General features: G+C 45.3%; 2 protein-coding genes across 5 annotated transcripts in view; one reads left to right on the top strand and one right to left on the bottom strand.

The window, feature by feature from the left end:
* On the top strand, positions 1–1,515 carry LOC110300802 (tripartite motif-containing protein 75). The gene has a single exon (XM_021171079.1). It carries the CDS (start codon positions 60–62, stop codon positions 1,461–1,463), a length of 1,404 nt encoding a protein of 467 aa, XP_021026738.1. The 5' UTR covers positions 1–59; the 3' UTR covers positions 1,464–1,515.
* Positions 1,516–8,141: 6,626 nt separating this feature from the next.
* The window catches only part of Tmem192 (transmembrane protein 192), a 26,307-nt gene continuing 10,032 nt past the window's right edge, over positions 8,142–24,416 (bottom strand). For 2 of the 4 annotated variants that reach the window (XM_021170425.1, XM_021170426.2), the window contains exons 2-6: positions 21,084–21,230; positions 17,123–17,387; positions 12,807–12,941; positions 11,501–11,603; positions 8,142–8,464 (exon numbers count right to left, since the gene is read on the bottom strand). In XM_021170425.1, the coding sequence (XP_021026084.1) occupies positions 8,341–8,464; positions 11,501–11,603; positions 12,807–12,941; positions 17,123–17,387; positions 21,084–21,230 (774 nt within the window). In that variant the 3' untranslated portion in view covers positions 8,142–8,340. Of the gene's footprint in view, positions 8,465–11,500; positions 11,604–12,806; positions 12,942–17,122; positions 17,388–21,083; positions 21,231–22,839; positions 22,925–24,416 lie in introns of those variants that run through there. The other 2 variants (XM_021170424.2, XM_029480243.1) reach the window with 2 other exon arrangements.

The raw sequence follows: 24,416 nt of genomic DNA, 5'->3' as shown, positions 1-24,416 counted from the left end.
CACCAGAGCCAACCTTCAGAAGGAAGCCCACCTGGGTCGAGACCTTTATTCCCAGCCTGATGGCACATGTCGAGGTCTTGGCCAGACTCCAGAAAGAGACCAAGTGCCCCATCTGTTTGGACGATCTGACAAACCCCGTCACCATTGAGTGCGGACACAACTTCTGTCATTCCTGCATCAAAGACTTCTGGGCAGAGCAGCAAGCCACGTCCTCCTGTCCTATCTGCCGACACCAGTGCCAACACAGGAGCCTCAGAAGCAATGCCCAGCTTGGAAACATGATTGAAACTGCCCAGCTGCTCCAAAGCATGGAGAACAAGAGGCACGAGAGCAGCACCAGTTGCGAGAGGCACAACCAGGCCCTGACCCTCTTCTGTGAGGATGACCTGCAGTTGCTCTGTGACCAGTGCGTGGAGCCTGAGAGCCACGGGCCCCACCAGGTGCTGTCCATTACAGAGGCTGCCTCTCGACACAGGAAACACCTTCAGGACTATAGCAAGCTCCTGAAGTGGGAAGTGAAAGAGATTCAAGGGTTAATGAGCACACTAAACGGAAGAAGCCTGACCCTGAGGGAGCAAGCAGAAGCACAGAGGTCACAGCTAACTTCTGAGTGTGAGCAGCTCATGCGCTTTCTAGACCGGGAAGAGCAGGCAGCTTTCTCCAGGTTAGAAGATGAGGAGATGAGGCTTGAGAAGAGACTGCTTGATAACATAGCAGCATTGGAACACCATGGTTCCAGCCTCAGAGACCTCCTGAGACACTTGATGCTGACCCGAGAGCTCCCCGAAGCCAAGATGCTGTCCTCAGTCAAGGAGTTTTACCTGAATTGGAGGCGTCAGCTCATCAGCCCAAGCATTTTCCCAGTTCAGTTGAGAAGAGTAGAGTACAGCTTTCCTCTCCAGTATTCAGCCCTACAGAAAGTTATACAGCATTTTACAGACAGTGTCACTCTAGACCTGAAGACAGCCCATCCAAACCTGCTCATTTCTAAGGATAGAACCTGCGTGACATATACAAAGAATAGACAACGTATTCCTGGTTCTTCAAGTTTTACCAAGAGCCCTGTTGTGTTGGGGATTCCACATTTTAATTCTGGGAGACACTTCTGGGAGGTGCAGGTAGGAAAGAAGCCAAAGTGGGCTATTGGTATTTGCAAAGCTGATTCCTCTATTGGGGAAAGGCAGTCCCCTAACCCCTGGGGATACTGGAGGATTGTTTGGCAGGGGGACAGCTTCAATGTCTCAGGAGCTGATCCAGACTCTCGGCTGAAGGCCGCAAGAGCCACAAGCATTGGTGTTTTCCTGGACTATGAACTGGGAGAGGTTTCTTTCTATGGCATGCCCGAGAAATGTCACCTCTATACTTTCAGAGACACTTTTTCCGGTCCTGTCTGCCCTTATTTCTACATAGGGCCTCAGTCAGAACCTCTTAGACTCTGTTCTGCCACAGATTCTGAATGCTAACTCACATGGTGGCCTTAACTTTAAGAGGTTTGTTCATATTCTGCACTCTCCTTCCCCCAGTCCAGGCTGGGGGAAGCCTATTATATAGCTGAAGACAGCTTTGGATTTGTGTTCCTCTGGATTACACGGTCTTATTGATAGGATGACAGGCGTGAGCGCCTGTACCCAGCATTTTTTTTTTTTTTTTTTTTTGAGGCATGCTCTTGCTATGTAACCCTGACTGGACTAGACCTTTATATACTGACCAGGTTGGGTACCAACTGTCTGCTGTCTTCCATCTCAGCTTCCTGTATCTGGGTTTACAAGCACAGATCAACACATTGGCAACAAACGCATTTTTAAACTTCTAAGTCTTACATCTGAATCAAAACCCCATGCCTAGCAGTTCTGAGCTATATAGTTCAACCTTTTCATCTTTGAGATCATCTTGGTAAGTCAACCAGGCTAGCCTTTACTAACTTTACAACCCATCCTGGTCCAGTCCTCCCAATTATTTGGTATTACAGGTTTACATCACCAGCCCAAACCCATCTCAGAAAGTGATAGGTGTTTTCAGAATGTCTTTACCTATTTTATAACGGAGAGGGTCCTATGTAGTCTAGGCTAGCCTCAAACTTGATACACAGTAGAGGCTGACCTTGAATTAATTCATGATTGTCTAACCTCCATCTCACAAATGCCCAGCCTGTGAGATTTGTATTTGAGGATACATTAGTTTCTCTAGAATCTTCGAAACACCTTAAACATTAATAAGGAATTGGATTAAAAACAGCAGAGTTCTAAAAAGTATTTAAAATATTCCTGAGTTTTCATTTCAGTATCAAATCATCAGTGTTACCCTCCCTCCTTCCCTTCCTGCCTCCCTCCCCACTCCCCTCTCTCTTTCCTTTTCCAGTACTGGGGCTTGGATTCAGAGAGCTAACTAACACCATCAGCCCTGTCTGATTTTGATGTAGTCTTGTTAAATTGTCCATGCTAACCTTGAGTTTTTCATTCTCACCCTTCAGACTCCCCCGTAGCTGGGATTGCAAGCAACTTCCTTTATGCCCTGATGGATTTGGGGGATTTTATCTTTATTCTTTTAAAATTAGTATTTGCGTATATGAGACGGAAGGGCAGACGGATGAACTACAGTTGAGGGTGTGGAGGTCAGGAAATACTCCTCTTCTCTCATCATATGTCCCGGGATAATGTTTAGGTAACCACACTTGTGTGGCAAGTTTGTTTACCTGCTGAGCCATCTCAGGCCCTAAAATTGGTTCTTGATAGAGACGGGAAACATGGGAAACAAAGAGGCTGATGAATGGCAGCTAAGTCACAGTTAGATCAAACAGAAAGTACCCTGTACTACTGCATCGTGGGCCAGCTGTAGACAGTGAGAAGAGACTTTATACTTCAAAAAGCAGCAGGAAAGCATTTGGGATGTTGTCATCAGAGAGACAAAGGTCTGAGGAGACAGTTGTAGCCCGACGTAAACACTGCATATGTTCACATGTTAAATTGTAACAAGGTTCCCATTAATGTACTGTCTTTGTCTATTAAATTTAATTTTAATAAAGGAAAAAAATGACTTTGTAGGTAAGAAGGTCGTGCCTCGGGGTTGGGGCTTGTCACTTGTCACTTTTGCTTTACTCGGTTCCTAGACTATCCGGGCTTGGTGGCTCATGGATGTTCCTCTGCAGGAGAATTGGGTTGGTTTTTTTGTTTGTTTTTGTTTTTTGTGGGCAGAAATGGTTGTTGCTTTTTGCACTTTTCTTCCTGCATCCATCTCCCAAGTGCTATAGGCAGTTGCTACTGAGATGCCAAATCTTTTAAGTTCAGACTTCATTTTAGAGAACCTGACCTAAGGTTGAACTCAGGTAAACTAACAGGCTGGTACCTACCTTTGGTTCTAAGTGCCCCCCTCCCCACACCCCCCAACCCTCCCAGTCCCCCACCCCAGAACAAAACCTGAGCCTAGCCCCAGTCTCTAGGCTAATTGCCAACAAGACCAGCATCTCCAGGTCACACCCACAAGACCAGCATCTCCAGGTCACAACCACAAGACCAGCATCTCCAGGTCACACCCACAAGACCAGCATCTCCAGGTCACACCCACAAGACCAGCATCTCCAGGTCACACCCACAAGACCAGCATCTCCAGGTCACAACCACAAGACCAGCATCTCCAGGTCACAACCACAAGACCAGTATCTCCAGCAAACCTACACCCCCAGGTTGCAAGCCCACTCCCTGCCTAAAGAAGAAATTAAGCTTATGATATGACTCTCAGCACCAGCCAATTATGTTAAAGGCCACAATAGCTTTCCAATCAGATGCTTGCACACATACTCCCTGCTTGCTGCTTACTATAAAGCCTTGCCCCGATAGACTTTCGGGGCTCCCTCACCACCAAAACTGTCCTATATGACAATGGTGCATTGGGGGTGGGGGCCCAAGCTAGCTCAAGTAGAAGATGAACTTTGACCTGGATCTGGTCTTTGACTCCAGCTTGGTGCTACCAGGAGTTGGTGGAACCTTTGTGGGCAGAGGGGAACAGGTTACATTTTCAGTGAGCAGACAATTGTCTTTTGTTTCAGACTGGCTTTGTGATGGTTTGTATATGCTCCACCCAGGGAGTAGTATATTAGAAGGTGTGGCCTTGTTAGAGTAGGTGTGTCACTGTGGGTGTGGGCCTTAAGACCCTCATCCTAGCTCCCTGGAAACCAGTATTCTGCTAGCAGCCTTCAGATGAAGATGTCGCATTCTTAGCCTGGACACTGCTATGTTCCTGGCTTGATGATAATGGACTGAACCTCGGAACCTGTAAGCCAGCCCCAATTAAATGTCCTTATAAGAGTTGCCTTGGTCACAGTGTCTGTTCACAGCAGTAAACCCCTAACTAAGGCAGGCTCACTATATAGCTGAGGATGATCTAAACTCTCCATTCTCCACATGCTGACATTATAGCCTTGGGCTACAAGACTGGGCTAAAATGGTAGTTATGACTTGTTTTTGAGCCAGGGTGTGTCTGTCAGTGTCTGTGTCTCTCTCTCCCTCTCTGGCTAGATTGGGACCCGCAGGCGTCCTGTTTCAGCTTCGCAGGTCCCAAGCTCACTGATGAGATCACTGTTAGGAGCTACCGTGCTCAGCTACCTGTGAATTTCTTTTGCTAAAGAGATTTACATATACTGTGTGTCGGCATGCATGCCTGTGTTTGGTATGTGCTTGTGCCAGCCTAGAACGATCTGTCAGACTCCCCTGGATCTGTGTGGAGGTACAGCAGCTGTGAGCCACCTGACAGGGATGTTGGGAACTTCTACAGCCTTGAGGGCAAACACACAACAGGATTCCAAGGAGGCTGTAGTTTTGACTGAGGACTGACTTTGTGCTGCAGGGATAGAATCCACCCTCTAGGTTGAACACTCTTGGCAAACACTATGCCTCTAAACTGCAGACCCAACACTAAGGCTACGGGTTATTATTACTGAGACAGGGTGCCCATAGCCCCAGCTGACCTTGTAACTGAGATAGCCCTGAATGTGATTTTCCTGTCTTCACTCCCCAAGTGCTAGGATTACAGGCATGAGCCAGCACTCCAGGCTTACGGCTGCAGTGCTAGAGAGGCTTCCTCATTGAATGACATCAAGGATATAGAATGCTTGAGAGTTGACCAGTCTAGGCAAGGGGGAAGAAAACGGGTGCAAAGCCCTAAAGCAAGGTTTAAGCAGTGCCAACTGAGAACTAGGAAAATCTGGGGCAGGGAGGAAGTGTCCATTTTCCAAGGACCTTCACTATTGGGCCTTTGGTTTTGAAAACAAATTATGCATGCATAACATGACCTAATTTGTGGTTTAGATCTCTGGAGTAAAACAGATGGCTCAGTGGGTAAAGAACACTGGCTGCTCTTCTAGAGGATCCAGGTTCAATCCCTTGCAACCCCAAAAGTAACTCAACCAGCAGTAACACCAGTGCCAGAGGAATGAATGCCTTTGTCTGGCTTCTCCGACAGCAGGCGTATACATGGTGCATAGACATGCACGCAGGCATAACATCCACACACATACCATAAAACAGTAACTTACAAGAAAGGTCTCCAACTGCTGAGTTAAAACATAAATGTTTGGAGAAGTACAGAGTGGGACTGATCAGAATCCTGGGGCCAGAGTGATGATGGCTCAGTGGTTACCAGCACTTAATGCTATCACAAAGGACCTGGGTTTGATTCCCACTTCTCACATGGTGGCTCACAACCACCTAAAATTCTACCTCTAGGGAATCTGGCATACTTCTGTTCTCCATGGGGCACCAGACATGTACATTGCACAGGCATGCATGCGTGTGTATGTATGTATGTATGTATATATGTATATATTTGCAAAACATTTACCCATAGTAGAATTAAAATTAGAAATATACTTAAGGAAAAGAACATAAAGGGGCTGAAAATGTAAATCAGCTGGTAGCCTTCTTGCCTAGCATGCACAAAGCCCTGAGTCCATTTCCCGTTCCACAGAGGACAAGGATGGGGTACCTGAAATCCTAGCACTTGAGAGGTAGAGACAGAGGATCAGAAGTTCAAGGTCATTCTTGGATACAAAGGGAGTGTGAGGCCAACCTAGGCTACAAGAGACGAGACCCTGTCTCAAGAAACACCAACAAAATCACACAGGAGAATCCCAGGAGAAAGATGAGCAAAGGATTTGGGATGGATTTCACTAGATTTCTGAAAGGCCACAGACCTGGAATAGGTACCAATTTCACTCATAGTCAAAGGAAAGAACAGAACTCCATTCTGCAAGCTCTGTTATGCACATCTACCCAGCCCCTGGAAACTGTTTAGGTATAATGTAGCTTCAATATGTGACTGTTATTACTCTGTGGAGAGTCAACTGTGTTACCAGAAGACATTATCTTGGAGGAAGAAAACTTTTAGGCTGTCCCAGCAATGGCTGTATCTAAAGAAAACAGGACTTTACTGTCCACAAGCTAGGATCAAATAAACAGTCCTTCCCTGTCAAGCTGCATCTGCCACATCCCTGGATAATTATGTATGGCTCTGCAAAGAAGGTATTGAGTAGTAGGCTAAAACCAGCAACCTGCAGAACAAAGAACCCACTAGTAAGCCCTCAGTGAAGAGTCTTGCTCAGCTAAGCATAAAGGCCTGACACCCTTGATCTCACCAACTGGGAGGTGGAAAGCAAGAGAATCAGGAGTTCAAGGACAGCCTCAGCTACATGAACTATCAAAAAAAAAAAAAAAAACCAAAACAAAACAAAACAAAAAACCAAAAAAAACAGTCTTTCTAAGGCGAGCATAAAGGTGCCAATTGATTAAAAGGGGCTCTAAACGTAGAGAAACAGTGCCACATAGGAACATTCATTTTCATTGCCAGAACTATCCATTTAATAATACCATACATAAATTGATTTGGCATTTTAATCCCATTAGTTTTTAACTATAACCCCAAACTGAAAGTATCTTTTCCCTACTTAGACAATTAAAATTTTCATATTGTATTTGTGTGATGTATGCGCACAATACACGTGCATCAGTGCATGCACGAGAGTGCCATGCTGAGAGTCTGAAGATCAAGGACGATGTTCAGGACCTGGTCTATCCTCCACCAAGAGTTCCTGGGATCAAACTCAGGTAGGTCATGGGGCTTGCATAGCAAGCACACTTCCCACTGAGCCATCCTACCAGCACTACCTGGTCAAATATTAAGCCACAGATGGCTTCATTCTTAAATACATTCTTTAAAGATTTACTATGTACATAGTACATAATGTGCATGTATACCTGCACACCAGAAGCGGAGATCAGATCTCTGGCTCACTGGAACCCAGTATTTGGACCAGATCCACCTTGAACTGCCTGTATCTTCATCCCAAGGACAAGGGTGACCGGTGTGAGGCCCCAGGCTCAGCTACTTAAACTTACTGATTCGATCAAGGTAGAACACAGAGATATGCGGAAGCTTCTTAAAGAAGGGCAAAACCAAAGCGGAAGTGGCAGATTATTTCCTAAATCTTTAACTCTCCCTGATAGAAGGTCTTACCGAGTGACAGGTGTCACCACTTGGCCGCCCATCGACCCAGGACGGACGCCTTTGTGTTTTATTTTTCAAGGACACACTGTAGAACTTGCACAGCACACGTCCTGCTGAGCTCTTGGTGCTATAATGAGGAAAGTGCTTTATGCTTTTGGAGCAAATTCTCATTCTATGGGCTGGGCTGCCCTCAAGCCGGTTGTGATTCCCCTACCCCCGATTTTCAAAGACAGGGAGGACACTGTAAGTCATCATGGCCGGCTGAAGGAGATCTTTATAGAAACTGACTCAAGAGTAGGGTATTTGCCTATACCATGTGTGAGGAGGTGCTTGGGTTTGGTCCCCAGCTCTGGAAAACAAGCAAGCAAGCAAACAAGCAAAAAACAGCTTAGGAGGCCTCATCTCCCATCCAATATGCCCACACACAAAGAAAATGCATGCAGCACTCTTGAGGAGAAAACTGACCACAGAAAATAATGCCCTCTCTCAGCAGCTTAACCGTGGCAAGAACTTACTGGTTTAAAACCCTGCAGATGGTCATGTCGCATGTCCTTGATAAAGAACCGCATTATTCCAGGGTACTTAAACTATACCCTGGATTCCAGAAAAGTCCAGAAATTAAATTATTCACAACATACAAAACATTCTCAAGTTTTCCAGGCCTTTATAATCCACTCAGAGGCTCACCCCCATATCTGGGACATACATAGTTCTACATAGGTAGAACTGGATTCTGGTTCCCAGCATGCACTGTGGACGCAACGTCGGCAAAGGCTGGGATTTCCTGTGGCAGCCTGGAAGTCTGCAGTCACTGTGGACTCAGTGGCTCTCATGCCCACGAGCCTCTCATGTCCTGGCTGGCTGAGTTGCCAGCTCCAACAATCGCTTACTCAGCAGAGCATTGTGCCGCTTCAAGTACACAATTATGTCCTCTTGCTTTTCAACAATTTCTTCTAGGCTTGAAACAGTCCTGCAGAATTCAAGACATAAGCGGGTTACACGGATGCACCAGCATCTTTGGTCTCATTTCACATGGGTCCTCAGTGGCATTCCCCACGGCACACTTTGCCCAGAAGTTTCCCTCGGGTTTTATACCCCAGGGATATTCCAAAACCAGTCTTTCACGAATGAACTTAGTGACTTCTGCTCAGGAAATCAATCTGCTTATTAGTACATGTTTTCTTTATTTTTACTTTTTGGACCCCAGAAAAGGCATTTAAATTTTTACAATTTAAAGTCAATACATGAATCAGGAGATGTTGGTGCATGTCTTTAATCGCAGCACTCAGGAGGCAGAAGCAGACAGATCTTTGTGAGTTCAGGGCCAGCCTGATCTACCTAGCCAGAAAAAAAAAAAAAAAGCAGCATCCTAATTTGTTAGGAATGAACATGATGCTAACCTTGGTTGTCAACTTGACTACATCTGGATTAGCTCAGGCAGCTGGGCACACCCACGAGGGTTTCTCAGTTGGATTATAGAGGGAGAAGACCCACTCTAACCCTGACCACACCTCCTGGGGCAGCCCCATAAAGGACACGGAGGGAAGGACTTCTGCTTCCTACCTGCTTCTCACTGGCATTCTGTCTATCCCGCTCTTCAGCGGTTCCTTCCTGGTATTAGAACTGACTTCTTCAGGATTCCAAAGTGGACTGAAAATTGGCAGCACTCTAGGACTTTTCTGGGACTCCAGAACCAGACTGGAACTGCTCACACATCTAGTCTTATGGGCTAAACAACAGCCAGATCCTTGGCCTTTGTGTCAGAGACAGCCATAGTTGGTTAATAAAAATACTTACATACATACGTACATACATACATACATACATACATACATACATACATAGTCTTGGTCTAAGTAGCTCTGGCTGTCCTGGAACTCACACCCTGGACTACACAGAAACACAGAAAGAGGTAGGTGGATCTCTGTGTGCCTGGTCTACATAGTGAGTTCAGTACTGACAAGGCTAAAAGAAGAGAGTCAAGTGTTTGAGTCTATTCTGGGCTACATAGCAAGATCCCAGTGCTCAGTGGGTTAAGAGAAGATAGTCAAGAGTCTGAGTCTCCCCTGAGCTATATAGCAACACAGCAAGCAAGTCTAGTGTCAAACCCAGGTGAGACGTGATCCCAAACCCAAAACAAACACAAAACATAGCAGGGTTTTTAGCTCCAGCTCGCCCCTACACCATAATCACACCATATATGTGTGCCCTCTCAATCCAGTGACTATTACAATTTTAGGCTAAATCAGCATTCAGAATATACATTATCACTATTCAAAGTATTTTTTACAGTTAAGCTAAAGTAAAGTCTATTATTATATTTCATATATAAACTTCTATTTTCCTGAGAGTAATACTTGCTCATTTAAAAATGTCTAGACTAAACCACCATCCAAAGAGTACACATGGAGCGACCCATGGCTCCAGCTGCATATGTAGCAGAGGATGGCATTGTCAGGCATCAGTGAGAGGAGAGGCTCCTGGTCCTGTGAAGGCTTGATGCCCCAGTATAGAGGAACGCCAGGGAGGGGAGACAGGAATAGGTGGGTAGGTGGGGGAGCACCCTCATAGAAGCAAGGAGAGGGAGGATGGGATAGAGAGTTTCCAAGGATAGAGGGGGACCAGGAAAGGGACCATTTGAAATGTAAATAAAATATCCAATTAAAAAAATAAAGATGTCTATGGATTTTGTTCTTGAATGATTAAGGTTTTTTTTGTTTGTTTTGTTTTGGTTTTTTTTTTTTTTTTTTTTTTTTTTTTTTTTGTTTTTTTTTTGGTTTTTCGAGATAGGGTTTCTCTGTGTAACCCTGGCTGTCCTGGAACTCACTTTATAGACCAGGCTGGCCTCGCACTCAGAAATCAGCCTGCCTCTGCCTCCCAAGTGCCGGGATTAAAGGCATGCACCACCACTGCCCGTCGAATGATTAAGTTTTTATTGACTCTTTGTGAGTTTCATACCATGCACCCCAATCTCACTCATTTCCCCCTCCTCTTGTACCTACTTTCCACCTCTGTAACTTCCCCCTGAAAGGAAACAAAACAAACAGCACCCCCCAACAACAGAAACCCATCTCAATGTGGACATAGTGTGTCCCATCTGATGTAGTGTGACACACACCAGCTGTCGTGTGTTGCAGTGTGTCATACAGTGTAGGTTTTTTTATCCAGACATCTTTACTGGCAAATGTTCACTGCAATGAGTCACTGGTCTGGCTTGAGGTCTTGGGCTTCTGCTACGCCATCAACACTGGATCCTTAGCAGGACTCAGCTTGGATATCCCACTCTCCTGTGTAATGGAGGTCCGGCAGCTCTGGAGCCTGCACGTCAGGCCCCTGCAGGAATTCCAGCAATTCATAGATGGTGTAGTGGTTTGAACAGGTATAGCCCCCATTATCTCCTCTGCTTGAATGCTTGGCCTATTAGGAGTGGCACTATTAGGAGGTGTGACCTTGGTGGAATAGGTGTGGCCTTGTTGGAAGTGTGTCACTGTGGGGGTAGGCTTTAAGATCTCCTATGCTCAAATTATACCCAGTGTGGAACCAGGAGGAGCTTTGTGAGTTCAAGGCCAGCCAAGACTACATAGTAAGACCTTGTTTCAAAACAACCAAAAATACTATAAATAGTACATGGGAAGAAAACTACTTACTTCTCTGAAATAAAATTCTCTCTGCCGGCCTCCAACTTGAGAGCCTTCCATCTTAGCCTAGGTGTGTGTGTGTGGGTACATGTGTGTGTGTGTGTGCATGCATGCATGTGCATGTGTGTGTGTGTGTGGGGGGTCAGATGCTAGGTATGGACCCTGAAACTCATTCATAGAGCCTCTGATTACATCTTCAGCCTCTATAAAAACAAAAAATTATTTTAGGTCAAGATTTTGCTAAATTGCCCTGGCTAGGGACACACCCTGCCTTTGCCTCCCAAGTAGCTAGGATCACAAGCATGGACCATCATGTAAGTGAAGGAGGAAAAATTAATTCCAATTTTTTCTTCCAACTCAAGCCTTACCTGAAGCCAGTCTCTGAGGCAGCATTGCTGGGGTAAGCATAAATTTTTTCTTCTTCAAGTACATCAGGCTGTGGCTTGGCTCTGTTGAATCTCCTAATCTTCACTGAAATAATAAATCATTTTTGGTCGTTACCTATTTCTGAAGAACTGGCTATATTCAATTGTTCAAGCTATACTAATTGGTTACTCTTTTGCATAAATAAAATATGAGATTGCATAACGAGTGAACAGTCTGAATATGCTTATTTATCAATGTACACATTTCAAAGTCGACAAGGAAAGGACTAGTCACAGGGAATGCCAAGATTATCATTAATAACAAACTAACAATTACAAAGTAGTAGGTGACAATTACAACATATGAGGCACAGCTCGGCTATCCTAGATGGATGACCTCAACCTACTGCCCTGACCACATCACGAAGTGAGTACTCATTTTTTTTTCTTGAGACAGGGTCTCTCTCTGTAGACCAGGCTGGCCTGAAACTCAAGAGACTTGTATGGGTTTCCCTTCCACGTACTGGCATTAACTGTGTGTGCCATCAGGGCCTGGCCTTTGTTTTGAATTTGGATGCCACATTTACATGCAGGGCCTACTGAGCTGGCTCAGCTATAACCCCAGCACTTGGGCAGCAGAAGCAGGGAACTGGCTGTGAATCCAGGGCCATTCTGGCTGCCTTATAACAGCAGTTCTCAGCCGGTGGGTCATCACTCCTTCAGGTGGCAAATGATGCTTTCACAGGGATCTATCAGATATACTACATATCATATATTTACATTAAGATTAACAGTTGTAAAATTACAGTTATGAAGTAGCATTGAAAATAACTTTATGGTGGTGGGTCAGCCCAACATGAGGAACTGTATTAAAGGGTCACAGCACTGACTTATAGGCAGCAAAGATGTTGTTCTGTTTTCTAAGAAAGCTTTGCTTCAGTTGGCTGAAAATTCTGTCTTCTATGCATGTGTATAAGGGTATACTCCGTGCTTTCAGGAGCCCAGAGGCATTGAGTCCCCTGGAGTGGAGTTCCTGCCAGCTGTGAGCTGCCGGACATGACTAAGTACTCTATCTCTCCAGGTTAAAAGTTCCCAAAACATCTATGTAGAAAACTGACTCACTGGTAGTGGCTGTCTCATCCTGTTGGTCTGGAAGGAGAGGTGACCAGAAGTGGTCATAAGTAAATGACAGGGGTGCTAAAGGAGTCCTCGGCTAAGGGGGAAGGTGTTCACCAAAATACGCTGTGCTTCTCTGACTGTACAGACGAGAGGCAGGCAGAGGTTGCAGGACAGCGGCTTCCGTTCTCACCTATATAGAGGATCAGGCAGCTCAGGGAACAGATCAGCTCCAGGGCCAGGACAGCCAGAATCAGCTCAAGGTACAGCTTGCTGGGCTCAGGGAAGGAGTGCTGCACACAGAGGAGGAGGAGCAGGGCTGTGTTGCCTGAGGAAGGGAGGGAAACAGACAGCAATGAGATGGGGCTCTTCAGTCAGCATGAAGCTCCTTTGGATCTGCTTTCTGTAAGTTGTTGTCTGTCTGTCTATCCATCCACCCATCTATCCATGTATGTAGCTATCATCTATATATCTACCTACCTATCTACTTATTTATTTCTAATTTCCTTAAGCCCTTGTAATTTCCTAAGTGAAAGAACTATGTTGTTATATATAACAAACCCATAAGATCCAGCAAGAGTTTATGCTAATAAGGGTAGCCTCTGCACAGCCTAAGTATGGCCACCGGAAAGACCAGCAATCAGTGGAACTTCTGCTCCAATGGCCAGACTTGGGGAAGATCAAGAGGTTGGAAATTTAAATTCTTTAAAAATAATATCTGGAAGGCTGGCTATATAGCTTGGCCTGTAGAATTCTGCCCAGCATAAATGAGAGCCTGGGTTCAATCCCCAGAACCACATGAAGTCAAGGATGGGCCCTGTAACCCCTGAAAATTCAAAAGGCAGAGGCAGGAGGATGAACCCTACATAGCAAGTTTAAGGCTTTGTGGGCTGCATGAGACCCTCATCTCCAAAAACCAAGAAGTTGAAAAGTAAGATGTTTGCCGGGGAAGTTCAAAGCCCTAGGTTTAGTCTCTAGCACCAAAAACAAAAACAGAAAAACCAAAGAATCTAACCTTGTTTTAAAACTAAAGAACCGGGCTGGTGAGATAGCTCAGTGGGTAAGAGCACCCGACTGCTCTTCTGAAGGTCCAGAGTTCAAATCCCAGCAACCACATGGTGGCTCACAACCATCCGCAACGAGATCTGGCGCCCTCTTCTGGAGTGTCTGAAGACAGCTACAGTGTACTTACATATAATAAAGAAATCTTTAAAAAAAAAAAAAAAAAACTAAAGAACCACTGACTTTATAGAATTACAGAATTATTAAACTGACTTTTTTGGTTCTTCTGCACATGTTAAAAAAATTATTATTATTGAGAAAGGGTTCCAACATACTGTAGGCTAGTCTTGCATTCATTGATGACCATCCTCCTGCCTCAGCCTCCTGAAGGCTCAGGTTGCATCATACCTAGCTTAAAGACAGATATGAAAATGGTAAAGACCAAATAATTCCTTGGTGAATTTCAAAGCTATTATTTCCAGATTTTGAAGAAAACAAAAACAAACCCAGACTATTATTTCTCGATCATTCCTTGAGAGCATTCTTTACTCTTACCCCACATAAGGTAGGTAAAGTAGCTAAAAAGTTTGTTTTTATTCTTGTGTTATGGACACCCAATGGCTATGCATCAGTTAGAACCTACAATCGCCCCCTGTAGAGTCTGGGAGTCGTAACCACTGCCCTGTGTTCTGTCTGCTGAAGTGTACGGCTGCAGCTGCCACTAAGACCTCTGTTGTGTGGAAGAGCTTGTGGGTTACCCTTTGGTAATACGCTAACAGAACATAGAAAAAATGTTCAAATCTGTAGAACTTAGGAGGTTTTTTTTCTAAGGTCAAAATTTGACACTGTGCCAAAACTCCGTAGTTCAGTTCAGTTTCGCTCCATTAAACCTCTGAAATCTGTATAACAGTTGAGAGGATCAGGCTAGACCCTGTGTGACCCTACTAACCTTGCCCTGACTGAGGACCCATGAGGCTTCTGTTGTCTGTCTGTGTAGGGTACCAGTGACTCATCCTAAGGCCTTGTCAAAGATAGGCAAGTACTCCATCATAAGCATATCTTGAGTCCCATTTGTGCTTTGTTTTGTGACAGGGTCTTTCTAACTGTGATGGTTTCAATTAAAATGGCCCCCATGGGCTCACAGGGAGTGACACTATTTCTAGGAGCTGCAGCCTTGTTTTGAGGAAGTGTGTCACTGGGGGAGGGCTTCGAGGTTTCAGATGCTCAAGCCAGGCCTAGTGCCTCTCTCTTCCTGCAGCCCGCTGGTCCAGATGTAGAACTCTTGGCTCCTTCACCAGCACCACGTCTGCCTGTGCACTGCTCTGCTTCCTGCCATGATGACAGTGGACTGAACCTCTAAACTGTAAGCCAGTCCCAATCAAATATTTCCCTTTATGAGAGTTTCTGTGGTCTTGGTGTCTCCTTCACAGCAATGGAAACCCTAACAAAGACACTAATGAAGTAGAATAAGGTAGAAAAGATCAATTATGAGATATTGATTTATTGGTTTAGTGACTTGCATAAAGAACCGTCTATACTGCCATTTGCCGAGCATGACTTTCAGTTGCTGCCTGGAACACACTGACTGGAGGAACAGCTCAAACAATGGGCTGTTGCCAGCCATGTACACCTCTATAAAATCACCTTGTGGTTAGAGTATAAAACAGAGTGCAGCCAGGCGGTAGCGCACACCTTTAATCCCAGCACTCTGGAGGCAGAAGCAAGTGGATCTCTGAGTTCAAATCCAGCCTGGTCTACAGAGTAAGTTTGTAGACAGCCAGGGCTACACAGAGAAACCCTGTTCTGAAAAACAAACAACAAAACAACAAAGGACATGAGTGCAAACTGGACCAGGGACGGAGGTCTTTCCAGAGCTAATGCAACGTTGGTCCCTTGGTGACATCTTTCCATTCTCACTGGTGTCTGAGTGCTTATTCTGGAAGCATTGCGATAATTTTTACCGCAATACTGAGTGTCTTAATTGGATTTTACTGCTATGAACAGGCACCATAACCAAGGCAAGTCTTTTTTTTTTTTTTGTTTCTCTGTATAGTTCTGGCTGTCCTGGAACTCACTTTGTAGACCAGACTGGCCTCAAACTCAGAAATCCTCCTGTCTCTGCCTCCCAAGTGCTGGGATTAAAGGTGTGTGCCACCACCACCCAGCCCAAGGCAAGTCATAAAAAACAACATTTAATTGGGGCTGGCTTACAGGCTCAGAGATTCAGTCCATTATCATCAAGGTGGGAGCATGGCAGCATCCAGGCAGACATGGTGCTGGAGGAACTGAGAGTTCTACATCCTTATCCAAAGGCTGCTAGTGGAAGACTGACTTCCAGGCAACTGGGGTGAGGATCTTAAGCCCACACCCACAGTGACACACCTATTCCAACCAGGTCACACCTATACCAACAAGGCCACACCTCCAAATGGTGCCACTCCCTGGTCTAAGAATATACAAACCATCACACTGAGTTACCCAGAACAACACTCTGTAGCTCAAGCAGGCCGGACTCTAGCAGCCTTCCAGGTAGCTTCTCACCAGGCACATCTTAAGACACACTGCTTGACCTTTTCTGATTTGAATAATATAGCTTATTTTTCTGTTTCCTAGCAACTTTCCTGACATTAGTTCCCATAGCAAAAAAATTCATGGAACTTAATTTTAAAAATCCTTCTTAGGGGATGGTGAGTTTTGGGGTTTTGTTGCTGTTTTTGTTGTTTGGGTGTTTGTTTGTTTTGAGATAAGGTCCCATGGAGCACACCCTGGTTTCTAACTTGCTATATACCCAAGGCTGGCCTTGAACTCCTGGGCCTCCTGCTTCCACCTTGTGGAGATTTTCTAACCTTTTTTAATCTAACCTTCTCTAATCCTCAGACTGTCAAAGAGCAGCGGCACTCTTCCTCTTTGAGCAAATGAGACAGCTGATAGTAAAAAAGACCGAAAATCCATTTTAAAAAGGAATACGCTGGTATTACATCTGTAGCAAATACAAACTTCAAATGAAATTTCAAGGCTGTATGCCCAGGATGGTGACACACCCCTGTAATCCTAGCACTTAATTGAGAGGCACAGCCACAAGGATTGTGGTGAGGTGGAGGCCAGCCTGACAGAAAAGAGAAATCTAGGAGTGCCAGCCTATAAGACACAGTGAGATCCTATTTCAAAACAACCATGGAGACTATGTAAGAAGAGCTTCAAGAGGTTCGTGGGACATAGCTAAGTAGCAAAGTGCTTGTTTAGCATGCACAAGGCTGTAGGTTCAATCCCTCCCTCTTTGCATCAAAAGAAAAATTCAAGATAGGGGCTACACTACATCTCACTCTCAAAAAGAGAATATATTTTATTATAAACTCAATAAAATCAAATTCCACATGTCCTTTGTGGGTCATTTTTGGCACTTAAGCCACAGAGCAGATGAGAGATGCTGTACTTGGGCTAGAGAGATGGCTCAGCCGTCAAAGACTAGGCTTGCAACCAAAAATATAAGAGAGACGTGGCACTTACCAGAAGAGTGGATCGTGAGGGCCAGTGTCTTGAGATGCCTCGTAGACCGGTAGATCTGGGAATAGCCTCGGCTCCTGACTTTCCTGTGGTGATACTGGACGTATCGTTCAAAAAGCAAATGCAGAATCCACAGGATAAGCTTCCCAAGGATTATGACCGTCTGAACCTTCAACGGGCTGGTGTAGTTTTCTGGGCACTTCTCTTCAGTTGGATTAGGATACAAACACGGCACACCCGTTAAAAATGCTAAAACAACAAACACGACCTGGTGGGAAGAGAAGCAGCAGGGTTCATGGTAAATATGAAGGTTGTGGTCAGGGACCATGAGGCGGCTCAGCGGGGAGAGGCATTTGTCACCAGGCTTGACAGCCTGAGTCTGACCCAAGGATCAACACAGCGGAACTGATTTCTTCGAGCTGTCCAGATGTCTCTGTGTACTGTGGCACACACACTTCCATGCACACGGGTGTGACCATGCACACTCACACATCAATGTAACAAAAAATTATAACAAACATATGGGTTTAGAAAACAGACACTGGTCAGCTTCCAAACGCTGACACCATTGCATACACTAGCAAGATTTTGCTGAAAGGACCGAGATATAGCTGTCTCTTGTGAGACTATGCCGGGGCCTAGCAAACACAGAAGTGGATGCTCACAGTCAGCTATTGGATGGATCACAGAGCCCCCAATGGAGGAGCTAGAGAAAGTACCCAAGGAGCTAAAAGGATCTGCAATCCTACAGGTGGAACAACAATATGAACTAACCAGTACCCCGGAGCTCTTGACTCTAGCTGCATATGAATCAGAAGATGGCCTAGTCGGCCATCAGTGGAAAGAGAGGCCCATTGGTCGTGCAAACTTTATATGCCCCAGTACAGGGGAACGCCAGGGCTAAGAAGTGGGAGTGGGTGGGTGGGGGAGTGGGTGGGGGAGCATGTGGGGGACTTTTGGGATAGCATTGGAAATGTAAATGAAATAAATACCCAATTAAAAAAAAAAAGAAAATGGACACTGGTGTTTCCTAAAGGACTCTATGACTTACACTATCCTATTTTTTTTTAAGCTGTATTTATTTTTATGTACACTGGTGTTTCCCCTGCATAAATGTCTGTGGAGGGTACCGGATCCCTTGGAACTGGAGTTACAGAGAGCTGGCAGCTTCTGTTTACCAAAAGCATCATAACACTTTGTAGAAGCTGAACAGAGAGGCACACAGCTGTAATCCTAACACTCGGGAGGATGGAGAATTTCAGCTTAGCCTGAGCTACACAGGCAGATTGCCTGTCACAGCTGAAAAAGAAAAATACAGGATATCACAGACAAAAGCATAAATAAGAAAGTGAAACCAGCCTAAATCCCACTTATGGAGATGCTCACTTAATGTTGAGGTTTTATGTCTTTCTCATTCATGAATATGTATAATGTATATGCATATACACACATATATAACCACACACACACACACATATATATAAAAGCCTAGAAAGAGTTGATTATGTCACAAGCAATTGCTATACATGGGAGAGGTGGCTCTGCAGCCAGAAGTGCAAACAGCTCTGGCAGAGGATTTTAAGGATGCAGTCCCCAGTGCCCCATATCAAGCTGTTCACCCCGACCAGCCCTGGGGTCACATCCTTTCTTCTAGCTTCTAGGACATCTGCAGTCCTCCTCACCACATAATTGAAATACATATTTTTAAAAAGAACTATAAAAGTATGAGTTAAAAGTTTACTTCCAGGAGCCTGGGGAGATGGCTCTGTGGTTAAGCACTGCTCTCATAGAGGTCCAGTCTTTAGTTCCCGGCATCCTTGTTGCTGGGCACTTCACACTACCCCTAACACCAGCTGCTGTGGGGCCTGACATCTCTTACCTCTGAGGGCAGCAAACACACACATAATAAAAAGGAAGAAAGAAAGAAAGGAGGGAGATGGGGAGGGAGGGGAGGAGGGAGGGAGGGAAGGAGGCAGGCAGGCATGCAGGCAGGCAGGCAGTTAGTCTACTCCCCAGTTTTAGGAGAACCAGTATCTAAAGAGATTGACAAAAGTTTAACCAGTGCCAGGGCACAGGGAATGAGACTCTTATGTATTGCTAACCAGGTTGGGAATCACTTTTGGGAAATGATTTGGAAATATCTTGATTCAGCAATCTTCCTGTAAGGATTTTATCCCTCAAAAACAATTCAACAGCTAGTACGTGGGAAGCAGAAACAGATGGATCTCTGAGTTCTAGGCCAGCCTGCTCTACATCGTGAGTTCAAGGTGAGGAAGGCTACAGAGTGAGAGCTTGTCATAAGAAGGGGCGTTAAAGAGCATTCCATGTGTATGTCCAAATATTTGAAAGGATTATCAGTCACTGGCCCATAGCTAGGGGTGAGCTGCAGGGCAGCGGCTCTCAAATGCTGCATGCAGACAAGTCAGCTAGACCCAGGGCATGCTAGAAATGTACTCTCCAGCCACACTCGTCCTCTGGTGCCAGTCTTGTGGGGCACGGTGCACCTTCTAGTGGAGGGTGATGAATGGGGAGCTCAGAAAAGGAAGAAGAGTGCTAAACGATGACGTTCATTAAAATTAATATGGATCTGTATATATGCTAATCTCTGCATGAATTTAGCAAAAAGGCTAAGGTCTTACTATGTAGCCCAACTGACTTCTAACTTTTGATCTTCCTGCTTCTGCCTGCTAGTTACTGACATAACAGGAATGTTTGGGTTTGTTTTTTGGTTTTTTTGTTTTTTTTTTTTGTGGTTTGTGTGTGTGTATGTGTGTGTGTGTGTGTGTGTGTTTGAGACAGGGTCTCACTGTATAGCCTTAAAAAAAAAAAAAAAGATTTATTCATTTGTTTTATGTGAGTACACTGTTGCTGTCTTCAGACACACCAGAAGAGGGCGTCAGATCAGATTACAGATGGTTGTGAGCCACCATGTGGTTGCTGGGAATTGAACTCAGGACCTCTGGAAGAGCAGTCAGTGCTCTTAACCACTGAGCCATCACTCTAGCATTGTATAGCCTTAATTGGCCTAAACTTGACTTATAGCACAGGCTGGTCTTGAACTCACAGAGACTGCCTGCCTCTGCCCTCCAAGTGCTGGAATTAAAGGCTTGTGCCACCGTGCCTGGCTTTATTTATGTATTCATTGTGCTTGTGAGTGTGCACTTTTCTACAGCAGGAATGTGGATGCCAGACAACATATGCAGAGTGTATTCTCTCCTTCTACCTTTGGAGGCAGTCTTCGTGGACCAACGAGCCTGGAATTCAGGAGCAGAGACAGTGGCCCCCAGGACACCAGGTAATTTGTGGCCTCTTAGTACATCAAGCAACACTGACACTCACCATGTCCTTACATGTGTGCGAACATCTCTATAATACATTTTTTGAAATAGAAGTATAAGCACAAAAATTTGTACAAAAATATATACATTTTAAAAACCTGATAGATAAAGGCCAATGCTGCCTGAAGAGCTATGTATTGTATATGTGTGCCTACATGTGTGTACTTGGGACAGAGGACAATGCAGGCGCTGTTCCTTAGAGACATCTACCTTGTTGTTTTGTTTTGGGGATGGGGTCTCTCAGTAGGACACAGGGATCACTCCTTTTAGATGAGGCTACCCAGAGAGTCCCAGGGATCCCCCTAGTCCCACCTCCCCATGGCCGGGAGTGTACCCATCCATCCCCTAGTGTATCCTGGGTGTTGGAGGTGGAACCCAGGTCCTCAAGCATCTTGTAACTGGGCCATCTCTTCACCTCCACACTGGTGTGCTTTTAAGAACACAAGCTCTTTTAATCCTAGCACTTGGGAGGCAGAGGCAGGCAGATTTCTGAGTTGGAGGCCATCCTTGTCTACAAAGTGAGTTCCAGGACAGCCAGGGCTATACAGAGAAACCCCGTCTCAAAAACAAACAAACAAACAAAACAACAACAAAAAAACAGAACACAAGCTCTGCAGTGAACTCACATGTATAAGCAACAGAAGGTTCGCTATGATGACCGTAGGGAGAGGATGGAATCTGGGTCTAAACTGAGCTTGGAGAGAGTGGTGTGGGAGAGGCTGGGTATCCAGAAGTGGGTCATCATCCATACTTTGTAGGATATCCAAGGAACTCTGTGAGGGAAAACCACACAAGCTACAGTCAAGACTTTCTGCATCATGTCTCTAAGACACATCTAATAAAGCTTTAAAAGAAAGAGTGAACATTTTGGTTTGTTTGAGATATTCTACTGTGACAGCGATCGTAGAAATGTCATGTAACACAGTCTAGCCTTCAAGTGTGGCAGTCCCCTGCCCTAGCCTTCGGAGTACTGTGACTCCAGGCATGAGCTACCGCACTGCAGCTTTCAAAGCGACTGTGTATGATTTCTGAGTCTGTTTGCTGCACACAGCAGTGATCCCGGTTCTAAGGCGCAGACAGAGTGATCCACGATCTGAAGTATGGGCAACAGAGCTCCTTCCAGGCCAGCCCAGGATGCTGAGCACAACCTTTTCTCCAAGAAACCAAACAAGCCAGGGATACAGCCGAGAAGCAGCATGCTCCCCTAGCATCTGTAACCCCTGGGTTTGCTCCCCAAAACAGCAAAGCCCAAAACCCGAAAGGAGCTAGGGTGTAGCTTGGTGGTAGACAGCTTCCTGGACATGCATGAGGTCCTGACTCTGATCCCTACCACCACACACAACACTGCACAATCAGAGGCAGAACAGACCCTACCTAAAGCCAACTTTGAAAAATTACCTCTCTTTAAGAAATGATGCTATATGACTTGGTGAAACTTATATTTTACTTAGTTTTGTCTTTTGGGGGGGGAGGGGAGGGGGGGTTCTTGGTGTAGCCCTGGTTGTCCTGAATCTAGCTCTGTAGATCAGTCTGGCCTTGAACTCACAGAGATTCTCCTGTCTCTATCTCCTGAGTGCTGGGATTAAAGGTGTTCACCATCATTGCTTGGCAGCAAAGCTTCTATTAAAACGGAGTCCTTCACAGAGGACTACTGAGTGCAGGGACTAACAGTGTATACCACCTGGCTTGAAACAAGGTTTATATCTGCTATACTTCGTGCTGATTTTGAACTCACTGTGTCAACAAGACTGGCTTCCAGTGCATGCTCTGGAAACCTCAAAACCTTTTTTCTTTTTTTTAAGACAGTGCTTCACTCTGTAGCCCTGGCTAGACTGGTCTTGCTACACAGACTAGATGACCTCTAACTCAGAGATCTCTACCTGCTTCTCCATCCCAAGTGCTGGGAGTAAAAGGTGTATGCTACCACCATACTTAGTCCCATAGTAGTAGTTTTATTTCATTTTCTTTCTTTCTTTTTGTTTTTGAGAAAGAATCTCCCTACAGAGCCCCAGCTGTCATGGAACTCACAGGTCCACCTACCTCTGCTTCTGAAGAGCCAGAACTAAAACTGTGCACCAACATGCCCAACTATTCGATTTATTTCTGTAACTCCAGAACAAAGTCATACAAAATAGAATTTAAGCAAATTTTTTCACTGTAATAAAGCAATACAAATTAAGGTTTTTTTGGTTTTTTTTTTTACTGTAATAAAGTCTCCCTACTTGGCTCAGGCTGGTCTCAAACGCCTGAGCCACAGCGGTCCTCTCATCTCCAAAGTTTCAGTACTGAGATTAGAGCATATACCACCATGTCCAGCTTCAACCTATTCCACCAAGCCTTCAAAAGGTACAGCTGCAGCAAGGGGGGGGGGGGGGCGCACACCTTTGATCCAGTACTCAGATGCTGGGGAGGGGAAGTCATTCTGTTCGGAGTATGGCCGCTGGTGGATGGCCCGTGCTCCCTCAATGGCCTCACACCCGTGCACCTGCAAGCAGCACTAATTAAAGCTCAGTGGACTATATTAAAAGAAAGGAAGCACTGCGGGGGAAGACTGGAATCAGAGGGAGAATGAGGGGCGGATATGATCAACCCTGCATGCATATGGAGCTCAGGCTGGCCTCACGTTCACTATGTGGCTGAAGCTAGAGCCTTGAATTCCTGATCCTCCTGCCTCTAACCACTGCGACTGTAGGCATGCATCGCCACACTCGGCCTCAAACGCAACTATTAAACTGTCTGGTGTCCTACAGTACTTTGAAAGGAGACTATTAAGAATGTCTGGTGGAGGGAGGTATAGCTCATTGGTCAAGTGCTAACCTAGTATATGTGAGGGCATCGGGGCCTGTCCCCAGCACCATCTAATTCTCCCAAAAGTGACTTAGACATGCTTTCAACTTAAACAGAAATATTCTAAGTACCAGGAGCAACATAACCCAGTGGAACTATCAGTGTGTAGGAACCAGTTTCCCCCAAACCATCCAGCTGTTGATCACTAAAGCAGTGAACAGTTGTCAAGCCCTGGGTAGTACCCTTAAAATCCCAGGCCTGTCAAGCCCTGGGTGGTACCCTTAAAAATCCCAGGCGTGTTTAAAGGTGCTGTTTCTGCAGTTAGTACTCTGTTGCACACAGATGAGGTACATCTCAGGCTCAGACCCTTACTGGACACTGTTATGTACGGGAGCAGTGCCAACTGCCTAGAATCTCAGCAGCCGGGAACAAGGATATCAAACCAATGCTTACTGAAGGCCGGCCTGGACTATATAGTGAGTTCCAGGCTAGCATGGAAAAGGTATCGAGATCCTTTCTCAAAAATAATAAAGTAGGCTGAAGCTATGGCTCGACAGTTAAGACCACTTTCTGCTTTTTTTAGAGGACTTCAGTTTGGTTCCCAGCACCGATAGGGTGGTTTGCAACTCCAGATCCTGAGTTCCCGGTGATCAGATACTTCTTCAGGCATGTACATGGTACACATACACGCATGCATTCCAAAGATTCATATAGCTAAAGTAAATCTAACACACACACACACAATTTATGTTTTTAAAAGACTAATCAATGAGAGGGATGGTAACAGCTCAATGACAGGGCTCTTGCCTAGCATGTGTGAAGCCCTGGGTCTCTAGAGTGTCACCCAGATCTGGGTGCTACTGCTCAATTTTGAGACTCAAGCATCTGCTAATCCACTCCAGTAGTGACTGGCATGACAGGCCTGGAAAGCCTGGAAGCAGCCCCAAGGCAAAGAGTTTCACGGAAACTTAGCCTCCTGGAACCTTGGCATTCCTATAGCTAAAATGCCCCAGATTTGTCCCTGCAATATTGTGGAGGGTCTTGCATGCTTTCTTACAGTATTTTACTGGATAAGAATTAGAAATCTCAGAGCAAGCTTAGCAATATTCATTACAGTCAGGTATAGCCGACTACATTGCATATTAGAAGAAAGTTGGTGAAATCTTCTGACA

The sequence above is a fragment of the Mus caroli genome, chromosome 8 (assembly GCF_900094665.2).
Source record: "Mus caroli chromosome 8, CAROLI_EIJ_v1.1, whole genome shotgun sequence".
Taxonomy (NCBI): Eukaryota; Metazoa; Chordata; class Mammalia; order Rodentia; family Muridae; genus Mus; species Mus caroli.
The sequence above is the reverse complement of the archived record's forward strand: the minus strand, read 5'-3'. Positions and strand labels throughout refer to the sequence as shown.